At 42.4% G+C, this 26,201-nt stretch overlaps 1 protein-coding gene across 4 annotated transcripts in view; it reads left to right on the top strand.

The window, feature by feature from the left end:
• Window positions 1–26,201, top strand: part of LOC108434244 (5'-AMP-activated protein kinase subunit gamma-2-like) — a 147,248-nt gene that overhangs the window by 55,596 nt on the left and 65,451 nt on the right. For 3 of the 4 annotated variants that reach the window (XR_001858352.2, XM_017709245.2, XM_017709246.2), the window contains exon 4: window positions 24,059–24,270. Coding sequence is in view for 3 of the 4 variants with exons in the window: in XM_017709245.2 (XP_017564734.1) it covers window positions 24,059–24,270 (212 nt within the window). In the remaining variant the exon portion in view is untranslated. Of the gene's footprint in view, window positions 1–1,701; window positions 2,260–24,058; window positions 24,271–26,201 lie in introns of those variants that run through there. The other variant, XM_017709247.2, reaches the window with a different exon arrangement.

Below are 26,201 nucleotides of genomic sequence, written 5' to 3'. Positions count from 1 at the left end.
TGTAAGAAACCTAAACTAAACTAAAAATGATGCTGGCTCTAGATGACCTTCCAGTTATGGTCAGGTCCACAATTACTTTTAATTACTTCAGTGCCTCTATAGACGTGGCAGTTCTGTCGTGGTTATAACAAATTTAGTGTTGATTAACGACCTCAATTCTTTGAAATCATAGCCCACTATATTGCTTGTGTCTGTTGAAATAATTATTAATCTCAAATTAAACTATTTGTTGAGTTTGAACACATTGTGTCTTATTGCTTTATAAGAAAAATTGATTGTTTTTTTCTTCACAATTCAGTCCTCGATGTAAACCAGTTCAGAATGGTCAAATGCAACATGCTGCTATGTTTAGCTTATAAATGATTCTTTAGTTTGCATTGATTCTTTGTAATTTCCGATAATGCACTGGCTTCCGTTTGCACATGGGCTCTCCTGGGAATTTCCCTGGAATCAATCTGTCTGGTGCAGGTGAAGTGCCATGTCAGCTTTAGCAAGATGTCCACCCCAGCTTGAGTTCACCATTCCCATTTAATTACGGTTAAATTCCTGGGAAAAGTGCATGTGTGGAGAGGGCTTGAGAAGTTTGGGCTGGATGAGCTGTAGTGTACGGAGCCCCACTGGTGACATGCAGTATAAATACAAATAAAGCATGGCCACGACTTATTAAGGCATGGGAACAAGATAATTAGGTTGTGGCCATGACTTACTAAGCTGTGGGAATGAGATCCTAGGGCATGGCCTTGATCTCATTCCCACAGCTTACTAAGTTGCGGCCATGACTTAATTATCTCATTCCCACACCTCACTATGTTGTGGCCATGACTTAATTATCTAATTCCCACAGCTTACTAAGTCGTGGCCATGACATAATTATCTCATTCCCATGCCTCACTATGTTGTGGCCACACATTAGGATCTCGTTCCCACGCATTAATAAGGCGTGGCCAAGCATTACTGTTGATTACACGGGATGTCACCAGCGGGGCTCTGTAGTTGGACCCTCAAGTTATGTTTATTTTTTTCGGCACTGCCCCCTGGAGGTGGAATACAAATCATACAATCATATTAATTAACATAAGCAAATAAAATATTTCCCGCCGTAACTGTGTCATCAGGTGAATTAGGATGCAGTTGTGATTCTATGTTGAGCTGCTAGTGAGCAATGAGAAGTGAACAAGGAGGGGCAAGAACCCACCTGCTGTGAAAAACAGTTCACACCCCTCCACAAAGACGGCAGAGATAAAACAGACAATTGCAGTTTTCTGCATTTTCTGCCGCAATAAAAGAACAGCTATAAAAACTCCTCATCAGTGTTCATCAAGAATAAGATGCAGAGTTCAGCTGAGGGACCTTCAAAACAGATGCAAATGCAATTTTATGGCTGCAGTGAAAAAGGATTCAGTCGGAAATGCTGTGTAATAAGTTCCCCGAGCTGACTTTGAATTATTTTTATAGTGTTGATCTATTTGTTTGTTTAGGCTGTAAAGCTGTCAGTTCAGGAAGACGTTTAATCAACTCCACAGTGTAATGTGAAACACGCACACACACACACTGAGAGATGGAGTGTCCAGGGGTGGGAGGGAGGCGGCTGTTCAGCCAATCAGTGGCGGAGGCTTTGCGTATCTGTGTTGGTTTCCTTTTACAGTGTCTCTACAACATAGGCTATTTTGACACACACACACACACACACACACACACAGCTGCACCTGACAATCTGCTGAAGGGAGGCCAACTCTGTGGCCTCTGATCGAGAGAGAGAGAGAGAGAGAGAGAGAGAGAGAGAGAGATATGAAAGGAGGAACGCAGAAGCAGAATGCATGAGCCTGAGGAGGAGTGAGTGGTTGTCCTTTCCTCAAGGAGCTTTACACAAGTCCTCTCCCGTTGGAATTACTGCCTGGCAGCATGCCTGCGGCCCATAACAACTCCTCACCGCTGTGACTCTCATCTGCTCTCGGCCGAAAGGATTCTTGCGCTTGTTATCCACGTGAAGCTTCTGGCAATTTCTGCTCTGGGCTCACTGTGTATTCTGAATTGGCTGCGTATTCTGGACCGGAGTGCACTGCTGGACCTTTACTGAGGATCAGTCAGCGTTGTGCCTGAGCCTCAGGTATGCTCACCTCCGCACTGCCCGGCCTCAACCCAGCATCCTTCCTGCAGCCATGAAGAGGTTCAGCAGCCTGAGAGGAAGCAAGAAGCGCAAAGACCACGAAGAGAGGGCAGGCAGACGTCAGTCAGAGCCCCACGGCCTTCTGGAAACCAGTAAGAAAGTGATTTAGTACCAGCACCGTGTTAAAAAAATCTAGGAAATGCTGAAGAGCATCGTTGCTATTGCTGTCAGGACAAAACCTCGTATATCAAAAAAAGTAAGAAGGAAAATAAACTTTACTGCTTTACTTTACTTTGCTGCTGGAGTTTTTAAACACTGTGTCCACTCACTGTCCACTCTATTAGACTCTCCTACCTTGTCGGTCCACCTTGTAGGTGTAAAGTCAGAGACGACAGCTCATCTGCTGCTGCACAGTTTGTGTTGGTCGTCCTCTAGTCCTTCATCAGTGGTCACAGGACGCTGTTGGCTGGATATTTTTGGTTGGTGGACTGTTCTCAGTCCAGCAGTGACACTGAGGTGTTTAAAAACTCCAGCAGCACTGCTGTGTCTGATCCACTCAGACCAGCGCAACACACACTAACACACCACCAGCACGTCAGTGTAACTGCAGTGCTGAGAATGATCCACCACCCAAATAGTACCTGTTCTGTGAGGGTCCATGGGGGTCCTGACCACTGAAGAACAGGGTAACAGAGTATCAGAGAAACAGATGGACTACAGTCTGTAACTGTAGAACTACAGAGTCCAGCTATACAGTAAGTGGAGCTGATAAAGTGGACAGTGAGTGTAGAAACAAGGAGGTGGTCATGATGTTACGCCTGATCGGTGTAACTGAAATACATTTAGTGTTTACAATGAATTTCATTATGAATTGGAATGTATTTGAAATGTATTTGAAACATGTAAAAAAGTTCACCTGTGGGTTGAATACGTTTTGCTTAGTTACTTACAATTACTTACAGACTCCACTATATCACAAAGATGGCTTATATATCTCAGGTTGTGATTCTGCCGGGAAGAAGACGTTTACAGTCGGAGCGTTTTAGTGTGCTTCATAAAAAGTGTGTGTGTTGTGGCTGCTTCCGGATACTGACTTAGGCTTTCCAGTGCAAAGTGTGCCACGGATTTGTGGTCAAATCCCCGTTTTAGTGGTGTTACATGTTTATACATCACATTTATGGCTGGCCTCACAAACCAAACATTCATACTGAAGGGCAATTTCCACTGATTTTTCAAAATACCTACATAATTCAATCACTGAGATGAACTGAGACTTTTTATATTTGTTCGATTTTCCTGGTACCAGTTCTGCTCGCTCAAGTTTACGATGTGCACAAAGCTGCTATTTAAACAACTTAGTTTCATTGTGCCTCGTAAAAACATGGACGCCTGGCCTCCTTTCTTCTTCATCTCAGTCCTTTCTCATGTCCCTTGTAGTTCTTTCATTGACCTTCATTTCGCAACTCCTGCAGAGCCACTGGACATCACAACAACTCAGAAGGCTACTGTTTATAGTCCTGATAATCCACGCCCAGCCCTCCTTTCCTCACATTTTCCTACTCTAATTTCTTGGTAACCAACTTTAATCTTTCTGGTGTGGTTGGTTAGTGTAGTGGGTAACACCTCTGCCTTCTATGCTGTAGACTGGGGTTCAGTGCCCCGCCTGGGTAAACACCCTTCACTATACCAATAAGAGTCCTTTGGCAATTCTCCTGACACCACCTTCACCTACCTGTGTAAAATGATCAAACTGTAAGTCGCTCTGGATAAGAGTGTCTGCCAAATGCCATAAATGTAAATCTTTCTATCTTTAACTATAGACCTCCATTTCTTGGTAGCCAGTCTTCATTCCTTAATCTTTGTTCATAGACCTCCATTTGTCCACTTTCACCTCTTGATCTTTAACTATGGACTTAAATTACTTGGTAACTCACTTCCACCTTTCAGTCTTTAACTATAGACCTCCATTTCTGGAAAGTCCATTTCCATTGCTCAGTCTTTAACTATAGATCTCCACCTCTTGGTAGCCCTCTTCCATCCCTCATTGTTTAGCTATAGACCTCCGTCTCTTGTTAGCCCTCTTCCATTCCTCAGTGTTTATCTATAGACCTCCGTCTCTTGTTAGCCTTCTTCCTTCCCTCAATGTTTAACTATAGACCTCCACCTCTTGATAACTCACTTCTATCCCTCAATCTTTAACTATAGACCTCCATCTCTTGATAACCATTTCTATCCCTCAATCTTTAACTATAGACCTCCATCTCTTGGTAGCCCTCTTCCATTCCTCAGTGTTTAACTATAGACCTCCATCTCTTGGTAGCCCTCTTCCATTCCTCAGTGTTTAACTATAGATCTCCATCTCTTGGTAGCCCTCTTCCATCCCTCAGTGTTTAACTATAGACCTCCATCTCTTCGTAACTCACTTCTAACCCTCAATCTTTAACTATAGATCAACATCTCTTGGTAGCCCTCTTCCATCCCGCAGTGTTTAACTATAGACCTCCATCTTTTGTTAGCCCTCTTCCATCCCGCAGTGTTTAACTATAGACCTCCATCTTTTGTTAGCCCTCTTCCATCCCTCAGTGTTTAACTATAGACCTCCATCTCTTGGTAACTCACTTCTTTAACTATAGACCTCCATCTCTTTGTACCCACTTCCATCCCTCAATCTTTGACTATAGACCTCCACCTCCACCACTTTCATCCCTCAATCGTTTAACCATGGACGTCCATTTTTCCCAGTTCTTTGATCTGTAACCACAGATCAGGCAGACCTGCATTTCATGCTAGCCAACTTTCATCTCTGTCAAATTTCTTTCACTATAGACCTCCATTTCTTGGTGGTCTCCAATCTGTAACTGTAGATCATCATTGTGGGACTTCTCCTAGCCTTCTGTTCTGAAACCAGGTCCACTGAAGTTACTGCACAGATAGGACAAGTAGGCTGTCATCACTGAGAGCAGTAGTACATTATGGGCTGGTGTCCGAGTCACTTGGGGGATAGTGACGTTATAGTAGTGGACAGGGGAGCAAAGGGTAAACCAGAACAGAGAGCAAGCACTTAATGTAAACACTGACAACTCTCTCTCTCACACACACACACACACATGCCTCCTGTGCACTTTGGCTTGCGTGTAGATGTTTTCTCTTTTCACAGGATTTTCCAAAGCAGACAGAGGTCTAATCCGTCCCTGTTGTCAAAGTTTGTTTGGGATTCAGAGAAGCTGTAATTGAAGCAGATATTATCCACTAAGCTGTGGGCCACCCACTTTTAATAACACGCTATTATAATGGTTTAACAACACATCGGAACAAAGTTGTGCAGCATCCGGCAACCTCGTTTTATCAAAGCTTACCACACACACAGAAACATTTACTTTATCCACCTTGAAAGTGCGGATTTGAGGGATTTTTGTTCAGGGCCTCCTTGTCATCATGTAGTTTCTGAAGGGTAAACAGAAGGTGCCTGTGGGAAGAAGACAGTAGGACTGTACTGATGCCCAAATGAGGCTGTTGAGATGTTGCTCTACACACAACGTGTTGTCAGTGTGTGTGTGTTCTTTTTGTTTTGTGAGGCCAACAATTAGAGAAATATGTTGTGGGAACAATTCACTGGTTCCCACAGTGGAAAAGGCTTTGAATGTACTTTATTCAAGTGAGGACTTCACTTCCACATGTATAAAATATAGTACTTTATACTATATAGCACATTACACAGAGGCAAACCGTGATTATGATATGATGCAAAGTTGGGCTAGCTCTGCTATGGGATTTCTTATAGTACGTTAGCTGTAAGCTAGTGCTTTTGCACCTTAACGTTTTTGGACCACTTTAGATTAAAACACAGACAAAAAGACGCTCCATATGTTTTATTTGAAGCTTTCAACAGACATATGAATAAAAATGGTAACTTTACAGGAGAAGGAAAAAACTTTTAATGTAAGTCAGTGGAACCAGATGTTTTCCCAGGTCATTTTGAGCCGTTTCTTTTGGATAATTCTTAATGAAATTCACAAACGATGTAACCGGCAACAGGCATTTTAAAAATATGTCAAAAACTGAAAAATGGAGATTTTTTTATTTGCTTCTGACAACAAAAATATATTGTATATGGTCGTAGTTTTGCAGTCGCTCTTACTGTAAAGAGCCCTGACATAGATGTCTGTTTTCCGTTCCTAACAGCTGACTGAAACCTGGTTGGACTACCACTCGTATTCAGTCAATGATGTATCTAGAACTTTCCAAAGGCCTACAGTGACTTTTAGTTCATCTGATTCCATGAATAGTTCAGAATTACATTAATGATATCATTACATTAATGGTTAATCTGACACGTTAGGTCTTCTGTCCAACTTCTGAAGTCCTAACCAAAGGATGAGCTAGCTTGGTTGTATCCACGTTGATAACACAGTGGAAATAATTCAGATTGGAAAGTTTTTCTTTTGGTATTTCACGATTTTAACCCTTTTGTTTAGTCCCCAGATGTCAATAGGCCTAGAAAGCACTAAGCATTTCCCACTGATAGTACATAAACAGAATTTCATATTTTAGTTTATTTATTATAGGAAAAAACTATGTCAATGTACTGCCCTGCGATGGACTGGCGACCTGTCCAGGGCATATCCTGCCGTCCGCCCAATGACCACTGGGATAGGCTCCAGCAACCCCCCCGCGACCCTGAGGGGGAAGCGACTTAGAAAATGTGTGTGTGTGTGTGTGTCAATGTAATGTTTTATTCATGTGTTACTTTTTCCATTTTCATATTTGCTATTTTACACAAAATGCCGGCTTGTTAAACTAAAGCAGCCATGTATTGCTGTAAGTATATGCATGTCAATGGAGTTATCAATGATGTGAGGTGACACTGAGGATCACATATGCAAACACACTTGCCTTGAACCTTCTGACCTCCTGAGTGTCCTGTCAGGTCATCTACCTACATGTGAGCTTCTGTAAAGTTCTGCACCATCGCTAGCAGAGCCAAACTGCATTTTCTGCAAATTAAAGAGAGAAGCAGACAGAAATTGATAACACTATGAGAGCTTGTTCTCAGGAATAAGTGTCAGCGGTGAGGGCTAAATAAAGAAACAGTCATGCTGCTGCTGAGTTGGTTGGAGAGCGATGGTAAACAGCCTGAAATGTCAAGAGATGGAGCAAACGGCAGCTTTGCAACCTTAAACCCACCTGACTCGGCTCGTGAAGAACAAGTGCATTAACAGCCAAATATTAGTTTCACACACCTGGCCCAGCATATCAGCCCAGACTGTACCTGTGATTCATTGGAACTAGGTGGGACGCTGAGTCATAAATATATATTTGTGGCTCTGTCCTTGAGATTCTCATAAAAACTGGGTTATTGACTGCCGGTTGCTGAAAGATGACGAATAGCGATAGTGTGAAATAGCTCAGGCTAGGCTTCCAAAGCAGTGTGGAAGGCTCAAGTCAAGTCAGACTTGCTTTTCATATGCACCATCTAGTAGGGGTGTAATGATTCTCCAAATGCACGGTTAATTGACCTTGATTCTCGAGCCACAGTTTGGTTCAGACCTCGATTCTTGAGCCACAGTTTGGTTCAGACCTCAATTCTTGAGCCACAGTTTTGTTCAGACCTCGATTCTTGAGCCATGGTTTGGTTCAGACATCGATTCTTGAGCCACAGTTTGGTTCAGATCTCAATTCTTGAGCCGTAGTTTGGTTCAGACCTCGATTCTTGAGCCACAGTTTGGTTCAGACCTTGATTCTTGAGCTATAGTTTGGTTCAGACCTCGATTCTTGAGCCACAGTTTGGTTCAGACCTCGATTCTTGAGCCACAGTTTGGTTCAGACCTCGATTCTTGAGCCACGGTTTGGTTCAGACCTCAATTCTTGAGCCACAGTTTGGTTCAGATCTCAATTCTTGAGCCGCAGTTTGGTTCAGACCTCGATTCTTGAGCCACAGTTTGGTTCAGACCTTGATTCTTGAGCTATAGTTTGGTTGAGACCTCGATTCTTGAGCCACGGTTTGCTTCAGACATCGATTCTTGAGCCACGGTTTGGTTCAGACATCGATTCTTGAGCCACGGATTGGTTCAGGCCTCGATTCTTGAGCTATAGTTTGGTTCAGACCTCGATTCTTGAGCCACAGTTTGGTTCAGACCTCGATTCTTGAGCCACAGTTTGGTTCAGACCTCGATTCTTGAGCCAGGGTATGGTTCAGACCTCAATTCTTGAGCCACAGTTTGGTTCAGATCTCAATTCTTGAGCCGCAGTTTGGTTCAGACCTCGATTCTTGAGCCACAGTTTGGTTCAGACCTTGATTCTTGAGCTATAGTTTGGTTGAGACCTCGATTCTTGAGCCACGGTTTGCTTCAGACATCGATTCTTGAGCCACGGTTTGGTTCAGACATCGATTCTTGAGCCACGGATTGGTTCAGGCCTCGATTCTTGAGCCACAGTTTGGTTCAGACCTCGATTCTTGAGCCACGGTTTGGTTCAGATCCCAATTCTTGAGCCACGGTTTGTCTGCATCTGTTCAAACCGCCATTAATGCAATTGGACAGCTCAGTGCACTTGGAGGAGACTGCTCACTGCCCAATCTGTCATGTCAACTAACAGATGCCTGTATCTGTGATGAGGTGGGTAGACTCATCCTGCCCACCCAGAGAGAGCGAAGATAGTTATGCTGTCTTGCGCTCTCCAGGGATCTTACAATCTCCCAGTGATCGAGCCACCATTTATTTACTTGTTCCACTCAGGAACGCCTTAAAGTTGTTTTACCCCACCTGCTGTTGCACAGTAGCATAAACAAAACTAAGATGATGTTTTAGAGGCAGACAAAGTGCTTATATAGATTACTAAGAAACAAGAATTATCTTATGTATGTAAAGTATGTAAATCTATTACGCCTAATATGACAAGTGATCTGAATTAACAAAAGGGAATGTCTATTTTAATTTCAGCTGATAGTCACATAAATCTTCCTTCCAGCCAGTCTTCTAAAGAGTGATAGTAAATGCACTGGAGTCCATTGCAAAACGGCTGAGCTGAAAACCTTTGAGTGGCAGAGCAAAGGTATCTGTTACAAAATAACTGCAAAGGCAGCGTCATGCCCCTTCTGAGCCACTAATGTGATGGTCAAGGGGATAAATGTGCTTCCAATATGACCGTCGCCTCTTGCTGGACTGAACGCCAGGCTTTTGGAAGACTTCAAAGGGCTTCAAAGGCCGTTTCAAGCCTGGAGTCCAAAAATAATCTAGGCCAAGAAGCAACATTGTTCACATTATTCTGAATTCGTCTTTAAAGTGATTTCACGATTAAAGTAAAGCGTTTGAAGCGCAAGTCTTCTGGGATTTGGCTTCTATATATAGAAGAAGTGATGACACCAGTATAAATGATGAGCTTTGTTAGAGAACTGAAAAGCTGTGCACTGAACAGTGATGCTACTGCAGTGATAGCGTACTCGAACACCACTAAAAGCAATCCATAACATTTTTCAAGTAAGAGTAAATTAGTTGTTTTAATGAAAAGAAATGACTTGAGGTAATATTTGTCTTACAGTAAAGAGATCAAATGCTCAGTCAAGTCTCAATCCAATCTAATGTACATTAGATTACATTGAACATTAGCTTGCATTAGCTAATTTAGCTAGCTAACAGGTTCCTGCAATAGAACATATAGACAACAACTTTACATTTTTAGTTTTATCAATAAACATATAGATTATCAGTTTTAATCAAGAGCCACTGTACTTTAATAGTAAAGCTTTGGTTAGGAATAATTAGCCAGCTGGCTAACATTAACCCTTTACTGCATTGTGTTGCCATATGGCAACAGTAACAATTTTTTTGCCTTGCTACTATATAAAAAACTTTTTTTAAAATTTTCCTTTGGGAAAGCTTTCTTAATAACATGGTATACTTTTATTTGATCATGCTTTTTGGATATACTTCATATCACATGGCAAAGCCAGAACTCTGAAGGCCTGTGTGTGAATAATTCAATATTCACACACAACTATAGATATCATGAAACAGCGTTCATTTTTAATAATTGAGATTTTAATGGATTTTGTATAAATCCGTCAAATCTAGTGGTTGCTTTATGGCAACAATGGCAGTTGCAGTACATACAGTTTTTACTGCCCTCGGGCACAATGGACACATCCTTTTATACATTCCAATCTTGAAACATTTATTAAGCCACAGTTTGGTTCAGACCTCGATTCTTGAGGCTCAGACGGTTGAGGCGTGCTGGACTCGGTAGCTCAGTCCTCACCTCATTCTACAGATGTGTGGTGGAGAGCGTTCTGTGCTCCAGCATCACCGTGTGGCACGGAAGCTGCTCTGCGGCAGAAAGGAAAGCTCTGCAGACGGTGGTGAAGGCTGCACAGAGGACTGTTGGAGTCAGCCTTCCCACCACCATGGACATTTACACCTCCAGATGCAGGAAAAGGGCCACTGGCATCATGAAGGACCCCACCCACCCAGCACACACACTCTTTGTCCTGCTCCCCTCAGGTAGGAGGTTGAAGAGCATTAAGAGTAAAACAACCAGACTGAGGAACGGCTTCTTCCCTGAAGCCGTAAGACTCTTAAACTCCAGTTAGACGTCACTGCAACGGCACTTCATGTCCACTTATTTATCTCTGCTGCTGTACTGAACCAGTGTCCCCACTATAGCACCCCTCCACTATATCACCCCTCCACTATATCATCCCTCCACTATATCACCCCTCCACTATATCACCCCTCCACTATATCAACCCTCCACTGTATCACCCCTACACATGTCACTTTATACATGTCACTTTATACATCACCAGTATTAAGACGTACACCTTCTACCTCGTACTCATGCTGCTGTTATTGGCACTTTACTGTTTATTGTTACTTTTGGGAGTTAACTGGAACCTTTAGTTCACTATTTCGTTCCACCTAATGTACCACGTGTGATGCGAATGACAATAAAGCCTTATCTTATCTTAACTTGTCTCATCACATCACATAACGTCACAGTTTGATTCAGACCTCGATTCTTGAGCCACCGTTTGGTTAAGACCTCGATTCTTGAGTCACAGTTTGGTTCAAACCTCGATTCCTGAGCCACGGTTTTGTTCAGACCTCAACTCTTGAGTCACGGTTTTGTTCAGACCTTGATTCTTGAGCTGCTGTTTGGTTCAGACCTCAATTTTTGAGCCATAGATTGGTTCAGACCTTGATTCTTGAGCTACGGTTTGGCTGCATCTGCCTACTGTAACACCACGCAAAGTAACCCCTCAAAATACTTTCACAATCTATTTTGCCACTTTCAACATTTTTTCATGCATATTTCATAATTCATGCTGGAAAAGTTTACTCTAAAGCATTTTTCTTTGCTCTATAATGGCAGCCAAACATGAGTAAAGATAGGTCCTTCATAAGAAGGAAACTCATTTAAAAGTAAAAGAAAAAAAAGCGCTGGAGCACTATTACGAAGCTGTAATCTGCTACTTTCCCATTCTTGGAGGATGTTCGGACGGCGCCACTACAGAACACAGCTAGAAGCTTCTGCCACATCAAGCCCATGTCATCAAATAGGGACACAACCAGAGACAGCAGCAGTGAAAGCAGCTCCTGGCTCTTGCGTCCACCTCATTTCACTCCCAGCATGTGCACTCTGAATCAGAGGATGCGTCAGGATGACTACGGGCGAGCGACAAAAGGCAGCATCATAGGGGCTGGATTCTGATCAGGGGACACAGTCTGGGGGCGGAAAACTCTGGGCACTTGCCACGTTGTCCTCGTTTAGCTTCACCGCATCCTCACTTCTCATACCAGTAGCACAGATCCCCATCAGCTGCTCTAGGTGGCACTACAGCTTTCTAGAAGCAGCCGCATCTTCAAGGTAGCTGCTTTGTTGTTGCTTGACACAGTGTGCGTAGGGCCTCTTGTACCCTATTGCAGTGAAACACGGGGCAGTAACTACTGCAGTAACAGCCTTTCCTCTTCTGGAAAGCTTTTGCACTAGATGTTGGAACATTGCTGTGAAAGCCTGATTGCATTCAGCCACAAAAGCACTAATACAAATACTGATGTTGAACAACATGGTCTGGCTCACAAACACGACTCCAGCTCATCCCAAAGGTATTAAATGGTGCTGTATCACTGTTCCACTGCTCTACAGCCCAACGTTGGCTGCCAGAGATTGGACATGATGATCTCAGGTTTTTGAGCAGCTGCTCCAGGACATCCTATTCAACTTCTAATACCTTTCTATGCAGATTGCATAACCGTGTCTGTGCATTTTAACAACGATTTGATCTTTAAAGTAGAACAGTGCACTTAAAAGTAGCTCAATGTGATTTTGCTATAATTGAAGCATTTATAATTAGAAAACACAAACGTGTATTTTTAGGTGTTTTATTGAGGTTTAATTGTTTGGTACACATACTGCCATATTCAGAAAGTAATCTGTACAAACACATAAGCAGATGCTGTAGCTGAGTGTGAAGTGGGTAGGGAGACAGTACTGCAGGTTGGTGAGGTCGTTGTGTCCTGCCTTCCTCTGTGTGTGTGTGTGTGTGTGTGTGTGTGTGTGTGTGTGTGTGTGTGTATGTCTTCTCATCAGCAGGGCTCTGTCTCTCACCCTGCAGGATCCATCACACAGCAGCATGCAGTCTCAGACACTCACATTTGCTCCCTAATTAGCTTCTGAATGTGGACGACGCTGTCCTTTGCAGAGCTGCTTATGTCCACTTAAAACTCAAACTGGACTCTCATTAACAGGCCAGCTATGAGTTCACATAAATGTTTCTCTTAGTAATGATTTTTTAAATTGACTTTGTTATGTTAGTGCTAGATTCATTATAAGGCTGTTAACTCAAACTGCAAGCCAATTATTATTATTATTAATAAGTGAACCCTATTAGTCCCACAACAGGTACATTTCACATCCACAATCTAACCCATCCATCATACACACTAGTGAACACACACACACTAGGGGGCAGTGAACACACTTGCCTAGAGCGGTGGGCAGCCCTATTCACAAAGCCCGGGGAGGAGTTGGGGGTTTGGTGTCTTGCTCAAGGGCACTACAGTCACGTACTGTTGGCTCAGGGGATCGAAACGGCGACCTTCTGGTCACAAGACTGGTTCCCCAACCTCCAGGCCACGACTGCCCATTCATTCTTTAAAGGAATGTTCCAGCATTCCTTCCATTGAGTCTCGATCTGCTGTGTCGTTATCACATGCTCAGACGCCTCAGACAACAGTTTTGCCATATTTCCCTGCAGTTGGTAGAAGAAGACAAAGCCACCTACCTCAAAGCAGCTCACTTTGGCTTCTAGTATAATACTGCAAATAAGACCACATATCACTCCCAGCTCCTCAAAGAATCTGCAGACACTCCTCCAAAGTTCAGTCTGAGACGCTGGTTGATTTTCTGAAGTAATCAAACCCATTCAGTGGTGCTGAGGTCTGGACTCTGGGGTGGTCAGTCCATCGCCCAGCTTCTTTGTTTGATGTGTCCGTCTCCTTTTCTCAGTGAGGTTCTTCTTGATCAGCTACACGTCCTTTCAGACCCACAGCGCTGAGTGGTCTTCTCACAGTGGAAGGATGGACAGAAACACCTGTGGATGTTTTCAGATCTGAAGCAGCTTGATGTTCTCCTCTCTCTCAGAGATCAAAGCTTTAAGTGCTGTTTATCTGATGGGGGGGGCTGTCTTGGTGGTCAGCCAGGTCTTGGCACTGTTGTTAGGGGTCCCATTTTCTCTGGAGCTTTTAATGTTTTTTTGATTTTCAGTTTTGCCAACTGTTTTTATCGATTTTCATTTGACTTTTGTTGTCTTTGGAAGTCATATAAAGAAGATAAAGTATAATTAGTTGAATCATATGGTTTATTACTCAAAAACTGTAAAAGCTATGTGAGCTAAATAGTTATGATAGTGAGGAATCAGAGGTCATGAGCCCTTGAAGTTTAAGGGGTTAAAAATGTAGGTGGAGTGACAATCTGTCTTTAAATTTAGTTTTTTTGTGCTTCAGGAATATAAAACATATTTTGAATAAAATTTAATATTTTAGTAAAAGAGTCTGGAAGGCTGATCCTTCAGTGCACAGAACTCTGGGAGTGGAACATCGGCTTAATTGATCTGACACAAGGTCTGAGGTCAGTGTCCACTGAGGGATAAAGTTGGTGACCCTGTGTCCAAAGGGTAAACATCAGAGGCGGTCATGTTGAGTCCTGTTGAGAGGGGCACACACATATCAGCATGGATTTAGCCACTGTCTCAACCGCATGCTGCTCACTTTCACTCACAGGGTAAATCCTCCTGGACTGCTAATCAATGTAGCCACTTTAGTGGCCATTCGCGCTGTACTCATACATTAATGCAATAGCTAGACTTCTAAGGTGACCGATTGAGCCTCGACTGATGCGCTGAGAAGGAGTTTGTTCACATTGCCGTTACTGTGATCGCAGATATTGTTACCCTCTTTTGGCCTGTGATGTGTTGGTAACTTTGAAGAGACCAGTCTCTTGAAAAAGCTGGCTTTTCAGACCACAATTCATATGTAAAGTGACGCTCTTTGTGCGAATTTTGGCTGGCAGGCAGGGAAGGCTGGCTTGAAAGAGGAAGGATTATGTTGGTTGAGTTTGATCTCAGTTAAGGGTGGCAGGAGTTTAAAACAGGAATGAACTGGGAGCCGAAATTGGCCTTGGATTCAGGTCCTGATTGGCCCATTGGCCAGACACCAGCCATCCTTCAGTGTACTCTCACTGGCCTCTTATTCTCTAGGGTGTATTTTGGTTTGTCCATCTGAATCTACGTGACCAAGTCGTAAGGCAATTTATTCAGTAACTGCATGAAATAAATGTCCATTTTTATTTGATTTATTTATTTATTTTGTAAAAGTTCCCCTCAAATGAACAGAACATGTGTTTTATGATCTCCACATATCACTACATGCTTACAATTCACTGCTGAAGGCCAAAAATCTCGGCCGCTCTTTGTGTTGTTTTCTAAAAGTGATGTTTCCAGAGCAGATCACTGAAGAGACGCCGTCTGTTTATAGTTTAGAGCCCAGATTTGGGGAAAAACGGGTCGACTTTCAGTAGAAAAACAAAGTTCAGCTTCTTTTATTATAAGGGTTTAAAATGACGTCACCGTCTATTAGACTGGAGAGAAGAGCTACAGCCTCACACGACGCCCAGCTTCTGAATGGAGCTTATGGAACATGAACGTTATGAAGAACATGACCGAGTGCGGTTTGGACCCACCGGTGGTCTCGAGGAGTTTAAATGGTAGAGTGGCTATATTGCTAGCTTGTTAGCAGGCTGCTTTACGGATAGCTCTGAAATAAATATGTAGCCAGTAACAAATCGCTAAGGTAACTGCTTTGTTCCAAGCTAGCTAACTAGGTATGCAGCCAAAGATTCAAATCCTAAACCTTTAACTCAGATTTCAACGTTACCAGGGTGACTAACTGGGTGACTGGTTTGCAAGTTATACTAATTAGCAAAATAGCCACAGTCTTTACCACTTTTTGACTACATTTGGTTAGATTTTGGCAGTGAGGGAGGGTCATATAGTGAAATTATGTGCCCTGGCAGCTGGTATTTGTGTGTGCTTGTATAGGGTGTCTCATTTCTTATTTTAGAGCTCAAAAGGGGTCACATGTGCCCTTTGTGTCCTTGGCAAAGCCAAATTAATTAGCGCCCCCTTTTTGGTCTCCGACGCAAATTTCTTTACTAAATTACCCCTTCATTGACCTGCATTATGCTTGATGTACTATTAAACTAGCTAATATGAAAATATAAGAAAGAATGATTGATAGCACAATTTCACTGGGTATGAAAGTCTGTGTTTTGCCTGTACATTGTCTGTCCCAAGTACACCCTTTGAAATCTAGAACCTCTGAGATTCTTGCTCTATATGTCGGCACGTTCTTGTTTTCTTCAAGGTGAAAAGAACCACAGGTCTTGACGTGCCGTTTGGGACGGGCCAACAGAAAGAGTGGATAGAACTCTCCCCGTAGTCCTAATGCAGGGGTCGGCAACCCAAATGTTAAGAGGAGCCATTTAGTCCGATCAGTAAAAAAAACAACCAAAATAGCAGCCGCCTCATTCTTATGTCCATTTTACCATCTTAGCTGTAAATATGTCTCTAAATATGCATTGGCTTGACTCTGAATATGTATGTGCTAATGTCATAGTATAGGTTAAAGAACGTAATATAAACCATAACAGACTCACTTTGCTCTGCTTTAAGCTTTAGCTCAGCTACAGCTGCTCTTCTCGCATCTCCAGCAGGAAACTTTTCCACAAAAGTACAACAGTTTCTTGCAAAATGTCTCGACCTTCAACTTTGCCTTCAACTTTTTTACGAGGCTGAAGTCGCTTCTCATTCGCCAGCATCATGTTCAAATTTTCCCATTCCACCTTAAATGGTGACTGAGGTGCCAGAATATAACCGATGCACCATTTAAGGTGGAACTGGAAAATTTGAACAAGAATCTGACTTCAGCTTCGTGACTTTTTAGTGTTTGTTAGATTCTCGTTGCAGATTAGACGTATCAGGAGTCCAGCTGGAGTGATTATAAATGCAAATAAGTCCATTCGTCTCCAAATTATCGATGATCATCTTAAATCTCTCTCTTTGCCGTTTCGTAGCTACTAGCTGGGCGAGACAGTTGTCTGTGTTGCTATGGTGACCAGCCGTCTGGGCTGATCTTCAGGGTTAAAGGGTGAATCAGCAGTTCTACATTAACTCCAGCGTTTAAGACCATTTACTGTTAAACTGTGTTGAAGGATCAGCAGAGCTTTACTTTACTGTAAAGGAGGATTATTTTATTATTACCTACTGATCTGAATCAGCTGTGGAGCCACAACAGGGCAGTAAAAGAGCCGCAGGTTGCCGACCCCTGTCCTAATGGCTAGTCCATCCTCAGTATAAAGACAGGAAAGCTGTCTGGAATCATCACACAGCTTCCTTTTCACTCCTGGGAATGAAAATAACACTCCCTCATTCCAATCAGCTGCAGGACTCTTCTAGCGTCAAATCTGCACAGTCACGGTGCTTCGTCTAAAGCGCACATCAGCATAATGGGTCACCAGAGATTTCCGTTAACGTGAGTGATCATGTTTTGGAAGGAAAAAGGCGCAGCAGGGTTTAGCCAGGCTGCTCAGCTGTGATGAAGTGGGGATGATGTAGCACTGGGCTTGTAGATGAGCTGCCCGCATCTCTTGTTTTGTTACTGTCGGCTAGTGCGGCAGTGATCATTTGTATCCTGCAGACCAAACTGCTGATGATTATGCTAAGGAGAAGAGAACGTAGTGCGTGGGAGAGTGAGAAAGAACAGTCTGTGTGTGTAAATATATGAAATATTTTGCAGTCTTTTCTAATTATCAGCAACTTTTATTATAAGGGTAACAATTTCAGTAAAAATTAGAATCTTTGAAATTTTATCATGAATTTTTTTTTTAATATGTCCATCTTTTGCTTCAAGCACACGAACAGGCATGTACTCCACAAGTTTGAGCAAATGTAGAGTGTAGATCAGTTTCTCATGAGAGTCGTCTGAACATGAGCTTCGGTGGAAGAGATAAGACTAAAAATAAAATCTGACTTTTTTCTACAAAGGCCTTCACATGGTTACCGTCACAGATTGGCTTCAATTTGTGTAGTGACCTAGAAATAGTGCAGAATATTTCCTCTTCATTTTACCGCTCACAACTTTTCAATGCTTTATTTTTTTTGCAATTCTAAAATGTTCTGTTCCTTATTTTAAAGTTTAAACAGAAATATATATATATAAATATATATATATATATATATTTTTTTTTTTTTTTTTTTTTTGAGTGAAAAGATGTAAACAACCTCTGCAGCAAAGATTTTTAGAAGTGTTAATGCACAAAGGATCTGTGGAAGTCAAGATCCAGAAGACTAAGAAAACTCTGACACAACTGCATATATGCTGGCTAGAAATGCAAAGTAAAACCCCCATGTGACAACAAATGGTCTGCAAGAAGATTTGTAGATTAAAATGATCTGCATGGAAGAGTCATCAGAGTCATCAGAAGGAAACTTTACTTACAACCTCATCACAGATGTCAGATAACAACTGAAGTATGCAAAACAACATTTAGATAAGCCAGAGGCATGTTGAAAACACTTGGTTTGGACTAATGACGTAAAAACAGAACTTTTTGGCCACGGTCACCAAAGACATGGAGAAAAAGAAGCAGCATTTGATGAAAAGAGCTCCTCGCCAGCTGTTAAGCACTGGGGGGTGGATCTGTTATGCTCTTTTGGGGCTGTATGATGCATCGTGGCACAGTACAGAGGGCAGATAGAAGAATGGACTCTGATAAATATCAACAAAATGTGGAAGCAAATATGTACAAGACATTTCACAGAGCTGGAATTGCCCGTCTTTGCAACCTTGTTCCAAACCTTTGCAAACGCCACGGCTACTGATTTGTTTTGTAATTTTGAAGTTAATCAACAGGATATATTTCTGTGAAGACGGTATATAAAAATTTGATTAATTGGTTTATATAATGCCGTTGCAGAGTCATTGCAGGCCAAACATCTTTACTACAAATGCATTTCACACATAGACACATTAGTGGTTAGTGGTTAGCTTCAGCGATATCTCTCACCAGATGAACCGATTCTACATGGTGGCTGTCGACAGTACATTTAGCCTCCGTCAGCAGAAGCTCCTCTTGGCCCACACAAAGTCTTTCTGGGCCGTTTCTCTCTCCTCTTATCAGCTAATCAAAGTGGAAACTCAAGAACCTCCATACTTTACACTTGGCACAAGAGGGAGAGAGAGAGAGGGAGAGAGAGAGACAGAGAGATGCAAGATGAGACAGATTGAGGCAGAGCTGTACTTTTTGACACAGCAAACCTTCTTGCCACAGCTCGCATTGATGTGCCATCCTGGATGAGCTGCACTACCTGAGCCACTTGTGTGGGTTGTAGAGTCCGTCTCCTGCTACCACGAGTGGGAAAGACCACCAACATTCAAAAGTGACCAAAAAATCAGCCAGAAAGCAGAAAGGTACTGAGAAGTGGTCTGTGGTCCCACCTGCAGAACCACTCCTTTATTGAGTGCGTCTTGCTAATCGCCAATAATTTCCACCTGTTGTCTGTTCCATTTACACAACAGCTGTGAAATTGATTGTCAGTGTTGCTTCCTAAGTGGACAGTTTGATTTCACAGAAGTTTGATTTACTTGGAGTTATATTGTGTTGTTTAAGTGTTCCCTTTATTTTTTTGAGCAGTGTGTATGTGTATATATATATATATATATATATATATATATATATATATATATATATATATATATATATATATATAAAATGAAAATCCCCCCTCCACCAAACTTTACACAATGCAGTCAGACAAGTACCGTTCTCCTGACAGCCACCAAACCCAGACTCGGCCATCGGATTTCCAGATGGAGAAGCGTGATTGGTCACTCCAGAGAACACGTCTCCACTGCTCTAGAGTCCAGTGGCGGCACTTTACTCCACTGCATTCCACGCTTTGCATTGCGCTTGGTGATGTAAGGCTTGGATGCAGCTGCTCGGCCATGGAAACCCATTCCATGAAGCTCTCTACGCTGTTCTTGAGCTGATCTGAAGGCCACATGAAGTTTGGAGGTCTGTAGTGATTGACTCTGCAGAAAGTTGGTGACCTCTGTGCACTATGCCCCTCAGTATCCGCTGACCGCTCTGTCATTTTATGTGTCCGACCACTTCGTGGCTGAGTTGCTGTCGTTCCCAATCGCTTCCACTTTGTTATAATCCCACTGACAGTCGACTGTGGAATATTTAGTAGTGAGGAAATTTCACGACTGGACTTGCTGCACAGGTGGCGTCCGATCACGGCACCACGCTGGAATTCACTGAGCTCCTGAGAGCGACCCATTCTTTCACTAATGTCTGTAGAAGCAGTCTGCAGGCCTAGGGGCTCGGCTTTATACACCTGTGGGCATGGAAGTGATTGGAACGCCTGAATTCAATTATTTGGATGGGTGAGTGAATAGTTTGGAAATCTAGTGTATATATACAGAGAGAGAGAGCACATGAAAGAGAAAAAAAGGGCTAGAGAGAGATAAGCTGTGGTGGACTGCTTACTCAAGTAATGTACTTGAGTTAAAGTCGAGATCCCCAAGGTAAAATATTACTGCAGTAAAAGTAGAAGTTCCTCCCTTTAGACCTCCACTTGAGTAAAAGTACTGAAGTATTTACCTTCAAATGTACTTAAGTATAAAGTAAAAGTACTAAAAGAGTAATTCTGGCTCTGATGTCCTGTTATTACATGTCTCATTACAGCAAATCTGGTCGAAGTCCCCCTTGCCCAAAATGTAGTGGATCAGATGAGACGTTTGGTGTCTTTAGTTTTACACTGCAGCTACGAGACTAATAGACCTTTGAAGCGTCGTTCTGTAATCACAACATTTTTTTTCTTGAAAAAAGGCTCCATCTCAGTCCCTTTAGTCAGGGAACATAACTGAACCATAATCCACTGAAATGATCTGTTCTAAGCTGTAGTGACTCCACACACCCCGCCTCGCCTCCAGGCTTTTATTCTACTGCTCTGTTTTAAAATTTAATTCGGTACAAATACCAACTTTTCACCTGGAGAAGCTGATTTAAGGTCCACAATCAGACCTTAGAACCATTGCTGGAGCTTTGAGGGAACATCTACACTGTTTATACCATAATGAATGAAAAATCTACCTGCACAGAACCTTCATTTCTAACAGCGTCGCCTCTACAGAGTCGCCTATGTGAACAAAAATATGGACCAAAGGGGGAAATGGTGTCAATTGGATTTTTCATGGAATTATCACTTTAAGATGAATCATTGCAGTGAGCAGCCCCTCTCCTCTGGCTCTTCGGAATTACGCTGGCTGCTGAGTCGCAGGGTGAGAGGGAACGCTGGGAAACGCAGCGTGAAACCTGCTGGCCTCAGGATTCGGCGAGGTGTGAAATAAGTGTGATAAAACCCAGCAAGCTGCACCGGCCCTCGGCTCTGTGTCTCTAAAGGAGCTGTTAAACAGGGAGACGTGCTTCTCACGCCGCCTTTCTTGCCCTGTCCTTCAGGCTTGAGCTTTTGAGGGTTCAGCATACAGAAGGTTCAGGAAGGATATGTTACTATCCGACATGGCTCACCTTTAGGCATTACAGCATAAGGTCACAGTGCAGTATAAGAACCAAGAGGGGAGCTGTGTACACCGATCAGACGTAACGTTCTGACCACCTCCTTGTTTCTACCCTCACTGTCCACTTTATCAGCTCCACTTACTGTATAGCTGCACTCTGTAGTTCTACAGTTACAGACTGTAGTCCATCTGTTTCTCTGATACTCTGTTACCCTGTTCTTCAGTGGTCAGGACCCCCATGGACCCTCACAGAGCAAGTACTATGTGGGTGGTGGATCATTCTCAGCACTGCAGTAACACTGACGTGGTGATGGTGGTGTGTTAGTGTGTGTTGCACTGGTGCGAGTGGATCAGACACAGCAGTGCTGCTGGAGTTTTTAATCACTGTGTCCACTCACTGTCCACTCTATTAGACACTCCTACCTTGTCGGTCCACCTTGTAGATGTAAAGTCAGAGACGACAGCTCATCTGCTGCTGCACACTTTGTGTTGGTCATCCTCTAGTCCTTCATTGGTGGTCACAGGACGCTGCCCACAGGACACTGCTGGCTGGATATTTTTGGTTGGTGGACTATTCTCAGTCCAGCAGCGACACTGAGGTGTTTAAAAAGTCCAGCAGCACTGCTGTGTCTGATCCACTCAGACCAGCACAACACACACTAACACACCACCAGCACGTCAGTGTTGCTGTTCAGTGTCACTGATCGGTATAAACTGGCTGTTCAATGCAGACGTTTATGTTTGAGAACTGACAAAATACACACGTTGACCCGTTCAAACCAAACACTGATCCTGGAAAGCATGTTCACTTTAATCAAACCAGGGAAACTGTTCAGTCACCTGATGTTAAAGTGGTAGGTTTTCATGTCTAATGAGGGGGAAGTTTAAACGATGGAAACGAGCCCTTCACAGGAGCTAATGCTTGGTGCTAACATTTATCAAGCTGTCTTTATCAAACTTACTGGTCTTAACGTTTCTCTGTAGCACTGCTTATCATTAGTGAATAATAAATGACTGATATTCACCAAATATAGTAACCTGGGGAAAGTTTAGCTTACCCTAGAGCCCCTACACGTCTGTCTGATAGTAACTGTGAGTTTGGTCCTCCAGATAACCTCCAGATAATCAGGACAGCGCGTGTCAGGCATTAAGCATTCCTCAGTAAAACCCTTCCACCGGTTCTCGTGGTACACATCCACTTGTGACCAACTAGTAGCTGTTTTTACCAACATCAATAAATTACAGGAACTCTGTTTCATGCTTCAAAACATCCACCATCGTTCCAGTTCCCCAAAAAACGAACATCACTGGTCTAAATGACCACAGGCCATTACTGCTGACCTCTGTAGTCATGATGGTCTGTCTATCTGTCTGTCCATCTATCTCTCTGTCTACCTACCTGTCAATCTGTCTATCTATCTATCTTTCTACCTATCTGTCAATCTGTCTATCTATCTGTCCATCTATCTATCTTTCTACCTACCTGTCAATATGTCTACCTGTCTATCTGTCTACCTACCTGTCAAACTATCTATCTCTCTACCTACCTGTCTATCTGTCTACCTACCTGTCAATCTATCTGTCTACCTACCTGTCAAACTATCTATCTCTCTACCTACTTGTCTATCTGTCTACCTACCTGTCAATCTATCTGTCTACCTACCTGTCAAACTATCTGTCTACCTACCTGTCAAACTATCTGTCTACCTACCTGTCTATCTGTCTACCTACCTGTCAAACTATCTACCTACCTGTCAAACTATCTATCTGTCTACCTACCTGTCTATCTGTCTACCTACCTGTCAATCTATCTGTCTACCTACCTGTCAATCTATCTGTCTACCTACCTGTCAATCTATCTGTCTACCTACCTGTCAATCTATCTATCTGTCTACCTACCTGTCTGTCTGTCTGTCTGTCTATCTATCTATCTATCTATCTATCTATCTATCTATCTATCTATCTATCTATCTATCTATCTATCTATCTATCTATCTATCTATCTGTCTGTCTGTCTACCTACCTGTCAATCTATCTGTCTACCTACCTGTCTATCTGTCTACCTACCTGTCAAACTATCTGTCTACCTACCTGTCTATCTGTCTACCTACCTGTCAAACTATCTACCTACCTGTCAAACTATCTATCTGTCTACCTACCTGTCTATCTGTCTACCTACCTGTCAATCTATCTGTCTACCTACCTGTCAAACTATCTGTCTACCTACCTGTCTATCTGTCTACCTACCTGTCAAACTATCTATCTCTCTACCTACCTGTCTATCTGTCTACCTACCTGTCAATCTATCTATCTGTCTACCTACCTGTCTGTCTGTCTATCTATCTATCTATCTATCTATCTATCTGTCTATCTGTCTATCTGTCTGTCTGTCTGTCTGTCTGTCTGTCTGTCTGTCTGTCTGTCTTATCCTGGTCATGTATTTGCAGAAATAGTTCAAGAGTGAAATGCACTGAGCTGCAGGTCATAGAGGACCACTGTACTCAGGTCTGGCACGTTGTCATATGTTTTCAGCAGTGAACCATGTGTAATGTTTTTAAATAGACAGACAAAAACAAGCAATCAGCAAGTTATTATACTGCTGTCAGATGTCCCGTCACAGCTGACGAGCACAAAGACAGGAAGCTGAGGGACGCAGAGTGAACATTTGAGATGAACACAGACGCACGTCAACTACTACAGCTTCAAAAGAGCTTTAGTGTTACATACTGAACATTTAAAAGGCATTTACATACGATGCCACATGCAGAAGCTAATATCTGACCTCTGCCTCTTTCTCTCTCTTTGTCCTGCCACGCAGCCTCTAGCCTCTCCTCACCACCCACTACTCCAACACAAGTGACCAAACAGCCTCCACCGTTCCCTTTGGAAAGCAACCGCAGTGACCCCGAGCAACCCGAGGAACGGCTTCGATCCCTCTCCTCGCCCCTGGACACAGGCCAGCGCTTCAGCCTGCCCTCCGCTAAGCCACCCATGACCCCCACCTCGGCACCCATTTCTACCTCACGCACGGTGAGTGACCACTGGACGGTTCTCAGGCTGACTAACTATTTTTGCTTAGCAGTGTCATCTACTATAACTAGCCAGGGTGTTACGCTCCTCACTCTCAGGAATAAAGGCACTAAACTGTCTCTGGGGCAGTTCCCCTCTTGTCACTGGGGTGGTTCCCTCAAGGGTACATCTCAGTACCCTCAGGCAGGGAATATAACGGAACCATAATCCACTGAAATTATTTTTTTTAATCACAGGATAATTAACTTGTTATCTTAAGGTAACAACTTTATGTAACAAGATAAGTTACTTGTAATTTCAAGATAACAATTTTCTTATGTTGATATAACAAGATAAGTAACTCACTATTTCAAGAGAACAATCTTGCTATCATGAAATAACAAGATAAATCTCTCAAAATAACAATCCAGAAAATTATAACTACCTCATGCCCTCTCTGGACTTCCGTAAACATTCGTCTGGTGCCAATCATTTTTAAAAAGCAATTATCTTCCAGTCCCGAGATGAATGTAGTATCATTGTGCATCACTACTTTCAACTCAAGAAATCATCGGGCCATTTCATTGCTCCACTCAGTTTTAGGGCCACTGTTAATAAAATTAAAAACAGTAGACTGCGAGAATAAAGTTGTAATATTTCAATAAAAAAGTGGTAATATTTAGAGAAACAAATTGATTGAGTTGCCCTGTAAAATAAATCATTAAATAATCATATAAAACTGAAGGGTGCATCATCGTGCATCACTACTTTTAACTCGAGCACAACTGAAGATGTCAACAAATCAACAAAATTTGATTGCATGACTCAGTTTTATGACAGCGTTTTATGGCCATTGTTAATAAAAATAAAAACAGTAGACTTTGAGAATAAAGTCATAATATTTCAAGAAAAAAGTTGTTATATTTTGAGAAAAAAAGTCATATGGTATGATATTTTGAGAAGAAAATGGTAATATTTTGAGAAAAATTAATATTTCAAGAAAATAACTTATTTTCTTGAAATATTACAACTTTTTTCTCAAAATATTATGTTATAATTATAAATATATGTTATAATATTTTGAGAAAGTCATAATATTTTGAGAAGAAAAGTTGTTTGGTATGATATTTTGAGAAGAAGAAAATATTTCAAGTACAAATCATATTTTAAGAATATTTTGAGAAAAAAGTCGTATTATTGCAAGAAAAAAGTCAAGGAAACAAAGTGAGTGAGTTGCCCTGTAAAATAAATCATGAAATAATCAGATAAAACTGAATGCCGTATCATCGTGCATCACTTCTTTTATCTCACACTATCTCTACAACTATAGAGGTCAACAAATCATCGGGCCATTTGATTGCTCGACTCAGTTTTGCTGCTGGTAGGAAAGAAAAAATAAGAAATGACCGCAGGGACTGGGTTGCTACTCACTAACGCTATAATGACTTAAGAGTTCGGCATTAGGTTTCAGCGGCCGTGCCGCTGACACTACACGGTCCCCAAAAATGACTGTAGATCAATGCGTGTTGCAGAGGCAATAATGTAGCCTGTTCTCGCTGTTCGTCTTCACTGATTGCCCTTCAGAGAGGGTGTGAGATGAATATCCGTGTTGGAGCTCCATGCCTAGAATGTTAACAAGGCAAGCTTAGATTAGAGGGACAGCACATGCAGCCTTGTACAGAACACTGTCTGCTGGATATATCTGTAATGGAACTCAATCTTTTTGAGGTCATAGATTTGCAGCTCATTCGACATTGATTACACACTTTCTGCCATGAAAAAGCTCCACCGGTAGTTACTCCTAGTTAAAGGGTGGACCACATTGAGTACCTGCTCTGTGAGGATCCATGGGGGTCCTGACCACTGAAGAACAGGGTAACAGAGTATCAGAGAAACAGATGGACTACAGTCTGTAACTGTAGAACTACAGAGTGCAGCTATACAGTAAGTGG

The sequence above is a fragment of the Pygocentrus nattereri genome, chromosome 24 (assembly GCF_015220715.1).
Source record: "Pygocentrus nattereri isolate fPygNat1 chromosome 24, fPygNat1.pri, whole genome shotgun sequence".
NCBI classification, from domain to species: domain Eukaryota; kingdom Metazoa; phylum Chordata; class Actinopteri; order Characiformes; family Serrasalmidae; genus Pygocentrus; species Pygocentrus nattereri.
This window is presented reverse-complemented; position numbering and strand designations above follow the sequence as displayed.